The following is a 12,240-nucleotide window of genomic DNA, read 5'->3' as shown; positions in this document are numbered from 1 at the left end:
GGAACATGAAGAAGAGCCATGATCATGTGACATTCCAGGACGTCACTGATACACACAAAGCTACAGAGATCGCGCTGTAACATGCAGATAAAGATGTTTTGAAGACAATAAACATGATTGTATCATTACTATTAAAAATTAATATTACCCCAGAATGAATTGCATTGCTATCCCACCCCAAAACATACAATAATAACAACGAGAAATGCTAACCAATACTTAATTATATTACTTTTTACTGAAAATGATATAATTCAATTTAACAAACAAAATGTAATGTATGTCATATGACATATGTAGCTATGCATGAATACACTCTAGATGTGTATATAGTGAACATATCTACATTTTCATTCAAACAATTAAAGTAAAGCATGAATGAAAGTCACCATCACACAATAAACAAATACATATACAAGTCAACTAGGGGTGTAACGATTCATTCATTTTCTCGATGCATCGATTACAAATCCTGCCGATGCATATGCATCGATCTTGAAACATGGATTTTTGAATCGTGAATCGTTTGTTTTGGTCAATAATCGATTTTATATTAAAAAATCGAATGAATCGCGATTTTATAACGAATATACGATGGATAATTTTAATTTAAAATAAATAAATATAAATCTTAAATTAGTTGCGTCTGCGACGTAAAGTGCGCCCTCACTGCAGTGGCGCAGTGGATTACGTCACTAATCTTCAATTCGCGCCTGTTTGTTGTCATTCGAATAAACGCAGCAGTGCACAATGGAGGGCAACGAAGAAGGAGAAATTTGCAAGGCACCAGCCAACATGAGATCAAAGGTTTGGGATTACTTCGGCTTTCACAAAGTAAATGGAAAGATTGACAAGTCCGTTGCAGTTTGCAGACATTGTAAATCTGAGTTAAAATACTTTGGAAATACAACGAACCTTAGCAACCATCTCCGCAGACGTCATGCCATTAATATAGAAATACCTGCACCTAAAGCAGCTGCTAGTATTTCAGGGTCAGACGTGAGAAGTGCTACTCCTAACCTATTTGGTCAACTTCAGAGTCTTCCCGAAAACACCCATCGTGCTAAAGCAATAACTGCATCTATTGCAAGATTTATTTGCAAGGATATGCGCCCCTATAGCGTGGTGGAAAACACTGGTTTTCGAGAAATGATAAACACTTTAGAACCAAGATACAAAATACCCAGCCGTCAGTTTTTCAGTGAAAAATGCATCCCGGAATTATATCGGTCTACGAAAGAGGAGCTAAAGCTCAAGCTTTCTCAATCTGTCCGTGTTGCTCTCACGACTGACTCTTGGACGTCGTGTTCGACAGAGTCTTATGTGACTATTACCGCACATCTGATTTCCATGAACTGGCAAATGCAGAGCTTCGTTCTTCAAACAAGGACTCTAAACGAAGCCCACACAGGCAAAAACATTGGAGAATTGCTGCGCGATGCCTGCTCCGAGTGGACAATTGCAGACAAGAGTCCTGCTCTTGTTACTGATAACGCCCGCAATATGATTGTTGCAGGTAAAGTTGCTGGATTTACCCCGCACATCACTTGCTTTGCACACACTCTGAACCTGGTGTCTCAAAAGGCCATGAAAGTTAGCAGTGCAGAGCGATTGTTGGGCAAAGTAAGACGTATTGTCTCTTTTTTCCACCGAAGTTCAACTGCTACATGCACGTTAAAAGAGAAACAGCAAATTCTCGGCTTGCCGGTACACAAACTTAAACAGGACGTTTGCACTAGGTGGAATAGTTCTGTGGAAATGCTTGAGCGTTTCTTAGAACAACAAACTGCAATCTTGGCAACGCTTATGTCGAAGGATTTGCGGAGGGGAACAGAAGTACACACTCTCACAGAAACGGACATCAGTAATGCTGAGGATATTGTGAAAGTGATGGCCCCCATTAAGATCGCTACTACTATGATGTGTGAAGAAGAACAACCAACCGTGTCTGTGATTGCGCCTCTCCAGGCTAAACTACTCAAACATCTCGAGCCCTGCGAGGACGATACAGACATGACTCGAGAAATGAAATCAGCGATGACAACGGACTTTTCATCCCGGTATACCAACTCCCGCGACATTCTGCTTAAAGGTAAGAGATGTCTCTCTAATTGTCAAAAGCAAAAGTATTGCAAATGCTCAACAATCTTTGAATTATTTATTATTAAGACCAAATTGTTGCTTATATTAAAACTTTTAATAGCACAACATTGTTCAAAGTTTTCATTTTGACTTGGTAACATTAACAACTAATAGTATTTTTTTTTTTTTTTTTGCTAGCATCTGCATTGGACCCCCGCTTCAAAGGGCTACCCTTTCTAGAAAACGAAGAAAGAGAATTTGTCTTCACCAAACTTACTGTTGATGCCACAAACAGTGTATGTTTGCAACTTCCCTTATTTTCATGAACCAAATGCTGGCTAATTAATTAGACTGTATTAAGGATTATAAATATGATGGTCCGAAATAGTACTTGGCTTGTTTTAGTGAAATTATTGACTTGACTGATGTTCGTATTTATATTTCATTTTGTTACAGATTCAAGTGGAACAGCAGGAGGATGCAGTTGAAGAGAAACCACCAGACACAGCTGAAGAAGGTATTTATTTTAATAACTTGTTAATAATAAGTAATCTGTTTAAATTTAAAGGGTAGGCTAGGCATACTGTAGCAAAAAAGTTTGGGATGCATTTGTAATTCAAAATGTATGTAAGGACAAGAAATGAGATGCAAACAAACAACTTTTCCATTATGTGTTTCCATCAATCTAATTAATTTTCTTTTTCAGATGAGATGCGTCCTGCAAAAAAATTGAAAGCTATGGATTTGCTCTTCGGCAACATCTTTCAGCAGGTGCCAGAGACCTGTCCACTATCAAGGTCCGCTAGCGTGGTCAGCAGAGACGAGGTACTCAAATACAGATCCATGGTTCCTCTGCCACTGACTGAAAATGCTCTGGACTGGTGGAAGTCCCATGAGACAGAGCTACCAATCCTTGCAAATCTGGCAAGAAGTTGTCTTTGCATTCCTGCTACTAGTGTGGCCTCAGAGAGAGTTTTCAGCACCGCAGGAGACATAGTGTCTTCTCAGAGAAGCAGTTTACGGCCAGATTGTGTTGATCAATTAATATTTTTGAAAAAGAATCTCAAGTAGATGGGGTTAGAAAAAAGCAAGTCATATCATAGCCATGTGTTTGTTCATATCTGTCTTACTACACTCACCACCATGTTTTAATCACACTCTGTGTGGTGTTACTGCCCGTTGGACTTGGCCTGTTGCATTTCTGCACTTTGCTGTATTTACACACTTTCTTTGCTGTATTTACACAATTTATTTGCTGTATTTACACAATTTATTTGCTGTATTTACACACTTTGCTGTATTTCCTAAATGTTCAGGAAATGTGTGCAATGTTTACAATAAAAGCACTCATGGTGCATTGAATATGTAGTAGTTTTATTTTTCTTGGTTTACTTGCCTTAATGTATTTTTGAGTCTTAAGAAGTTAAGCTATTGAACTGAAGTTCTGAATCAAGTTATTAAATTGAGTTTAATAGTCATGAATTTCCCCAAAAAATATTTTATTTGCTCAGATACAGATGTATACTAAAATTTACAGAATAGAATCGTTAATAATCGAATCGAATCAAATTTCATTGTTAATCGAATCGAATTGAATCGTTCTGATTTGCAAAAATCGTTTTTGAATCGAATCAAAAACCTCTGAATCGTGAATCGAATCGATTCGCTGTCTACCCAAAGATTCACAGCCCTAAAGTCAACACATGAAACAAAGCTTTATTCAAACTACAATCATGTATGTAGGCTACAGGCGCTGAACCCCACATCCTTCTGTCGTCTAAACACAGCGGTCAGCTGTGAATCAGCTGACCGCCAGTCCAGAGGTGAGCTGTGCCTTCATGCCTGAGGTTGTTGCGTGATGTGTTGTGCTTCATAATCTGAGGTAATAAGGGCAGGTGGAGTGATGGTCTCATAAGGGCAGGTGGAGTGATGGAGGGTCTCGTAAGGGCAGCTGGAGTGATGGAGGGTCTCGTAAGGGCAGGTGGAGTGATGGAGGGTCTCGTAAGGGCAAGTGGAGTGATGGAGGGTCTCGTAAGGGCAGCTGGAGTGATGGAGGGTCTCGTAAGGGCAGGTGGAGTGATGGAGGGTCTCGTAAGGGCAGCTGGAGTGATGGAGGGTCTCGTAAGGGCAGGTGGAGTGATGGAGGGTCTCGTAAGGGCAGCTGGAGTGATGGAGGGTCTCGTCCATGGCACCATCTCCAGGATTCAGCTCTGGGCTCCTCATCCTCAGTGCTCACCCCAGTCTGCTGACATTTCAGATCCTACAAAAATGCACAAACATAACACAAAAGCAGTCATTTTAACAGCACAATGTCATTTGATTTCAGTATTATTTAGAAGACAAAAACGCTTTTTTTTCACAAATGCCATCATCATCTTCCCTTGCAGGTCCTGCTCCACCACAGAAGCTGTGCAGCAAATGCACAGAAATCAAGAATCAGAAAAGTGCTGTAATAGCTCTGTTTGAAATTACAATAATTAAAATAAACTACAACTTAATATTTAAATAGTTGTTGTTATTCATTTCTGTAGTATACTCACTCAGAGCCTTTGATGGCAGCATTCAGCTTCATGAGCCACTCTCCACCAGATAAACACACATCTGTTCATCTGTCCCTGTAACATCCAGACCAGATTCACATTACCTCTGTGATTTATGAACTCAACACTACATTCACATGTAGAGGTTGTTTTAACTTTTTATCCAATATAAATGTCCCTCAATTTATCAACAGTACTAATGGACAAATAAAATAGATAACTTATGTTTAGTTACTTTATAGATTTGTTCTACATAATAGCACTAGCACACATACATTACATTACACGGAAAATGTAAAGTTGTGATTTTCTAGGCTGAAATGGCTAGGAACTATACTCTCATTCCTGCGTAATAATCCAGAAACTTTGCTGCCATACCATGAGTCCAGCAGGCGTAATGATATGACGCAGTGCCTGAAAATAGGTCTGATAGGTTAGACAAACTTAGTCCTGGTCACGTTGGAAGTTACCGAGCTGGGGACTATTATCAGGCGCTGCGTCAAATCATTACGCCTGCTGGACCCATGGTACGGCAGCAAAGTTTCTTGATTATTACACAGGAATGAGAGTATAGTTCCTAGCCATATCAGCCTAGAAAATCGCAACTTTACATTTTCCGTCGGTCTTAGTACACGATGTAACTACAGAAGAGTCAAGTTTTAAATAGGAAAAATATCGAAACTCTTTGGTCATTTTTTTGAGAGAGATGTTAATGGTCTTGTTCGATTCAATGATCTATGCTAAGCTATGCTAAAAGTGGTACCGCCAGACCCGGAGATCGGCTGACTGGATTTGAAAACAGTAAAACTCAACTGTTTAACTCTGGGGGAGTTGTAAAATGAGCCTATTTACAAAAAAAGTGGAGTATCCCTTTAAGTTAATTCAACAGACCTCTGGGCCCGTATCCCTAAAGATTCGGAGAATCCTCTCAGAGAGCTCCTAACTTAACCTAAAAATTCCTTGCCAGGAGTTTTAGCTTAGAAGTGATTCCAGAACATTTTCAGTGAACTCTGAGCAAGGAATGGATGGAAAATCCTATCTTAGTGAGGAGGTGTGGTTGACCCCGTTGCTAGGTATGAGTCATCATTTCAAAAGCCGTGATTGGTTGATCCTACAAGTTTGATGAAAATGAACTTTTGGTGATAATGAGCAAAGGATGTACCCTCAAATCAATAAACATAATTATACACTCTAATCTTATGCAGACTGTAATTGTAAATAATATTTCACATTCAAGAAAATATCTGGAAAATGAATAGTAAGCTGTAGGGGTTATAGCCTAACATTAGAATCTAAAATATGTGAAAACTTAAGCTCATTACACCCTGTTCAAATAATGATTCGTGTCTTATTTGCTCATATTAATATCCTAGCTGGCATATTTTGTACTTTCACTCCCATATGGACCCCATTGAAAACAAGATGGCCTATCTCAAGGGGCTGTCCTTAATGAAGTAGAAATTGCAACGTTACAACTCAGTGTGGTCTTAACGAGGGTAACACGGGTCAGCTTTTATCAATGTCTGTGATTGCTGGCTGGTCTATTTATGAAGGCTTGTTAAAGGGATACTCCACTTTTTTCGGAAATATGCTCATTTTACATCTCCCCCAGAGTTAAACAGTTGAGTTTTACCGTTTTAGAATCCATTCAGCCGATCTCCGGGTCTGACGGTACCACTTTTAGCATAGCTTAGCACAGATCATTGATTCTGATGAGTCCAGTAGCATTTCTTTCAAAATGACCAAAGAGTTTCAATATTTTTCCTATTTAAAACTTGACTCTTCTGTAGTTACACCGTGTACTAAGATCGACGGAAAATGAAAAGTTGCGATTTTCTAAGCCTATATGGCTAGGAACTACTCTCATTCCGGCGTAATAATCAAGGAACTGTGCGGCCGTACCATGGGTGCAGCAGGCGTAGTGATATGACGCAGCGCCTGAAAATAGGTCTAATAGGTTAGACAAACTTAGTCCCGGTCACGTTGGAAGAAGTTACCGAGCTGGGGACTATTTTCAGGCGCAGCGTCATATCATTACGCCTGCTGCACTCATGGTACAGCCGCACAGTTCCTTGATTATTACGCCGGAATGAGAGTAGTTCCTAGTCATATAGGCTTAGAAAATCGCAACTTTTCATTTTCCGTCGATCTTAGGACACGGTTTAACTACAGAAGGGTCAAGTTTTAAATAGGAAAAATATTGAAACTCTTTGGTCATTTTGAAAGAAATGTAATAGTAATAGATTAATTAGTGACACTTTTCGTGTCACTTTTAGGGGAAATTCTAAGAAAACGTCATGACTCTGAGAATTTTCTCAGAATTTGGCCGCTAGGAGCCACTTTTTGCACAAAAATTCTTTAGGGATACGGGCCCTGGTCTCTCATACCTCTACAAACAAGGCAGGTGAAGGCCTCCTTGAGCTGTGATGCCTGCTGCGTGTTGACTTGGTTTCTTTCCCTTGTGGCCAGTGTAATAAACGTGCCATAGAAAAAAACATTACTGGTGTGCAACTTGAGTCAAAACAATGGCATTGACATATTTTAAGATAAGCTTTGTTAAAACAGCTCAAACTTGAATTTTAATCTGGGACTATCTTAAGCCTCGTCTGTGAGGTTTTCATGTTTAGTTAAAATGAATAAAAATTATTAATAGAGCCAATCGGGAGTTAGCCAGCCGCAAAAGAGGAGTCTGTGGCTCGTCTTCAGAGAGAGGGCAGCCGCACTGGAGGACGATATCCCGGAGGCCTACTGTGCAGAGGAGTCGTTGGCCCGTATTCAGAGGGCGCGCATCAACGCAAAGGAGGAAGATTTTCCTGAGATTTCTTCAGTGCCGCTGAGTCACTTATGGTTCCAAACTGAATTCAGGTACAATTGTGTAAGTTTGTTTTCCCGCTCAGGAGTGTGAAGCAGCCAGTTTGTTATTTCAAAGGCCCCAGCAACGTCTCAGGCCTACAACGGTGTGTGTGTGTGGGCCCACAGTGTTTCGTTATCCTTCATATGTTGTTATTCAGTGCACTTAAAAACTGTGATTTTTTTTTAAACTATTTTCATCTATAGTGAAAGTGTGACAGACACATTCATTAATTTTGACACTTAATATATTGCATATTGTGTGTGATATTGTGTCCATTGGTGATTTGAGATGAAATGTGTCTGTGTGAATTAATCACATACTGTTAATTTGTTTATGTGAACTAATTTGACTTTTTTATTTTACACAAATTAAATTCTTTACATTTTGTTACTTTCAAAGAGTTTTATTCTTTCAAAAGAGTTTATAACAGTCCGTTTAAGCATAAGTGAGTCTAGATTTTTATTATAATTTTCTACAGGAAAATTTATTAATTTAGTGACACCAGAGGGCCCTAACTTCAACATCTGTAGGCGTATCATTACTGAATCTGGAGCGCTGTCCTACTTAATTACAAGAAAGACAGGTAGGAAGCGCTACAAGTATATGAAGCTTACAAAATGTTTAACATTAACTAGCGGCAGGACCCATAATCTGCCCTATCTGAATTTATGGTCACGAGCCGCTACTGGATCTAGGCCTTCAAATCTGAACCTTTGCAATATGTAGGCTGAGTGAAACTGGTGGTGTGTGCTGCACTGATTATCAACAAGGTGTTAATGTTTGTTTTACGCATGGGCCAAAATGTTGGCTGCCAAAAATTATTAGCCGAAATGGCATTTAGTTTTTTTGGCCAAAAGGGAAAAATGGCAGAATATACTGTAAATGCCACCCGTCAGTGTTCCATATAGTGCGCGGACAGCAAATTTATTCCTCTTTTGCATCTTTTCACACAGTCGGCTATGTCTTAAGTGAACTAAAGAGTTGAGAATGAAATCAGATGTGTATCATTATATTAGATCTGTGCAGCCTATAAATACCTGCTGTCAAGTCATTAATGTTAATCAAACAACAAAACGCTTTAACAAAGATTATTCTATATTTAATTTATACAGTGAACACGGTATAATTTTTTTTTTTTTTTTTTTACATTTAGGCCTAATTATTACATGTCTGTACAACCTAAATACACTACAAATTAGACCTTACTTTAATTGTAACTTTGTTCTGCTGTATTGTTTCTTTGCTTGCAAAAAAATTTTTGTATTGATTTAAATTTGATATTAGTTTCTGTTTTCAGTCAAGAATTTTAATTTGGCTGCATCCCTAGTTTGTTTACAAAGCTGTGCATGATCAGGCACCAAAGTATAAAAAAGATATGTTAATCCCCTACCACTCTCAGAGAGTCTTTCTTTCCTCTCAGAGAATGTGTTTAACTGCCCCACGGTCACGTTTGAGGCGCTGAGAAGATTGGGCTTTCACAGTATTTTTAAGGCTTACTTATTTCGTCTGGCCTTTGCCATTTGATTAGGTATGGAAATGTGAGTGATTTTCTGTATGATGGATGCTTTGATTGTTGTTGTAATTTATTGTTATGTTTGTAATAACTTTTTTTTGTAATAACAGGTTTTATGGTATTTATGTACAGCATTTGGTCCATTTTTATGGTTTCACAAGTTAATGCAGAAATTACAATGAATTATAGAACATTGGGGGGAAAGTAAATGCAACAGTTACAAAATGTATGTTGGTGGTGAAGACAATGTGTACATAGTGTTGCAATGTTTATGATTGTTAGTCCAAAAATCATACTTCTAACTTTTCTCTCTTAAAAAAAAAAAAAAAAAAAAAGAGTTATGGCTACCTCAATACAGTCTTGATTTAGATGGAATGTGCCTAGGTTGGTCCCTCCTGACTGATGCAATTCCTCCTGCACGTTCAGGACACTCCTGAGTTTGGACAAGACCCCTATGGCAAGATGGAATCTGCATGATGTTACATAGACATATAATAGTAAAATATAATAACATAAAATTGTATTCCACTAAAATCTAACTGGAAATTCCAGTAAGATGCCATTGAATGTTCAATCTGAGATACATTTCTTGAGGTTAAGGGCTGTCTCCACCATTTTGAGTCTTTCAGACGTCTGTTGTGATATACAAGGCCTCAGCCGGTAAAACAGGCCACTTCAATCACTCATTTTAAATCTCTTTTAAAAACTCATCTATTTTCTTTGGCCTTTAACACCAGGAGTTGACATTTTGCTTTTTATGGTTTTGCAGTCTATGGTTTGTTTTGTACGTTTTGTTTTAATTTATTTCATTTCGTGTTTTATGCTGCATGAGTTGTGTTGTTTTGTATATTTGTTTATTCTTGTGTACAGCACTTTGGTCTACTTCGGTCGTTGTAAAGTGCTTTATAAATAAAGTTTGATTGATTGATTGATTGATTGATACAAGAGGTAAGAGAATGTTTTTTGTCCTTGATATAAAATGTGAAATTTTTCTCCCAACTTGATTTTAGAATGTCAAAGGTTTTGTCCATGTGCAACAGAAAGTCTGCAGTGTGAGAGGCATCTGGAGGAAGTCTGTGAAGTTTAACCAGTGGAGACAGTAAGAGAAAATGGCATCTACACAGTAATGGGTACAATTCACAGGTACGTTTGATCAGGCATTACTTGCTCACGTCTCTTTAACAAGTTAAAATAAATAGTTCTCCAACCAATCACCGACAGGGGTGGGTGTTGTGAGGTTTTGCACTCGTGCACGGCTGCCTATGACGGCTGCATGCGAAAACCTCACAACACCCACCCCTCCAAACAATCTAAAAGCCATTCTTTTTTAAATCTCCTCATTCTTTGTGCAAGGTTGCTCAGATTGACAGGGCCTGATAGCTCCTAATAGGGCCGTTAGGGGAGGGTCTTTATCTTTCTCAGGTGTGAAAAGCTTACATATTAATGAGCTCCCGCATAAAGCTTTGTCACACAAAACACGTTGTAAAAATTTTAAATCAATATATTGTCTTATCTGAATGAGCAGTCAGGGTGATTTTCACATAGTTTTAGAGCAAATATTCTAGGCTACGTGATACAATTTTCAAAAGTCTTGTGAAGAAATAATCAGTATGGGTTTCATGACCTTATTTCAGTGAGAATTTCTTTTTGTATTTTTACAAACCACGCATAAATGTCATTATCTCAAAACAACAAACTTTTACATACATGCTGCTGATATATTATTGTAGCAGAGTTTGTGCTGAATACAGTGTAATTAGACTTTAGCCATGAAAATGTCACAAGTAACAGAAATAAGCACAAATGTCAGAGCATGTCAGAACACCTCCAGGGCCCAGAAAACAGCTCAGACCCCAGAGGGTTAATATGTACAGGGGGGAGATATTTGCCTACCCTCTCTATCTTCAGAAGGGGATCATGCCAGCCAATGCACAATTCTTCGCAATGGACGTGGCTTGCAAATACTGCCCATACCTGGAGAAAGCTGCTAGTGTTCTTCCTGCTCTTCAGGAGCTGACCACTATGAAACCCTTTCTCAGTGTGATGCATGCTCGAGCCCATGCTACTAAGTGTGAGGTGTGTATAATATTTTGGCATCATATGTACATTTGTAATATTTGCAAGAACATTAATAATATGAAATTGAAGTTAAAGCTATGGTCTACGATTTCAAAGATTGTTCATTATTAATAACCTCGTTTAGATGCTTGTTATGGTTCTACAGTACAATCCTAACAATATGAAGAGGAAAAAGAATGAAAAAAATCCATTCACTCTATTGGATGTACAGCTGCAGAGAAGTTGACCAATGTAAGCTGTCCGGCCGGACAGCTTACATTGGTCAACTGCTCTCATCCAATCGAAACTCCACCTGGCGCTCGCGTCTCCACCCCACCGCACCTCACCCCGCCCCCCTCCTGCGACATGAAATTTCGCGGGCAAGCAGCTGACAGTCTATGGTAGCTAGCAAAGTAGCATCAGCTCAGCAATGGAGAAAAAAACAAACCGACAGCAGCAAGCGGCCCCTGCTTGCCCCTACAGTCAAGGTTGGAAGAAAGAGAAAGTCTGTAGAGGAAAGAGCAGAGATAAAAAAAAAATGTGAAGAACGCCGGACTCAAAGTAGAATCAATATAGGGTCCACCATTGACCGTTGGAGGAAGCTTCAGGGAGATTTGGGACTGAAAACCGACGCTGACACGGCTGACTTTTTGTTGAGCAGGTAGTGCTAAGCATTTATTTATACTTTTATGGTGTGAGGTGTTACATAAATAGCTTTTTATCAGTCTGACAACATGCTCATGCTGCCGGTCGGCATTGGAATGTTAGCCGTTTAGCATCGCCTATCACGGCTCAAAGTAATTATATTTCTTGAAGTGCTTGAATATATTTCAGTAGGCCTAGCGGGTTTCTGTTCGAGACGATCGGAATTTGAACAAGATGCGCTGTGTGCTGCTATGTTTACTACCGGTGATCACAGCTTGACTAAGTGACGTTGTTCAGGTCGTTTCCCGGTGGGAGGGATCAGGTAGCACAGAGGGGAGGGGTGTGTGTGTGGAGGGGCTGGATGAGTTTTTTAAAACTTCCCAACCGTCTCAGGCTTTCTCGACCGATTTTCAACATCGTAGACTACAGCTTTAAGCTACACTATATTATCTTGTCTTTTTGCATAACCATTTATTGCACAGATTGTAATGCCCTTTGATGCAAATTGTGGTTTGTGATATTGGGCTATATAAATACAATTTAATTTA

At 39.1% G+C, this 12,240-nt stretch overlaps 1 protein-coding gene across 1 annotated transcript; it reads left to right on the top strand.

Moving 5' to 3' along the window:
- The first annotated feature begins 501 nt into the window (after window positions 1-501).
- Window positions 502-3,295, top strand: LOC311289524 (E3 SUMO-protein ligase ZBED1-like). The gene is made up of 4 exons (XM_084407598.1): window positions 502-2,092; window positions 2,281-2,378; window positions 2,539-2,599; window positions 2,789-3,295. The coding sequence occupies exons 1-4, from the start codon at window positions 751-753 to the stop codon at window positions 3,151-3,153; spliced, it is 1,866 nt and encodes a 621-aa protein (XP_084263724.1). The 5' UTR covers window positions 502-750; the 3' UTR covers window positions 3,154-3,295.
- Window positions 3,296-12,240: the final 8,945 nt, after the last annotated feature.

Source organism: Rutilus rutilus (genome assembly GCF_951802725.1).
Source record: "Rutilus rutilus genome assembly, chromosome: 4".
NCBI classification, from domain to species: domain Eukaryota; kingdom Metazoa; phylum Chordata; class Actinopteri; order Cypriniformes; family Leuciscidae; genus Rutilus; species Rutilus rutilus.
This window is presented reverse-complemented; position numbering and strand designations above follow the sequence as displayed.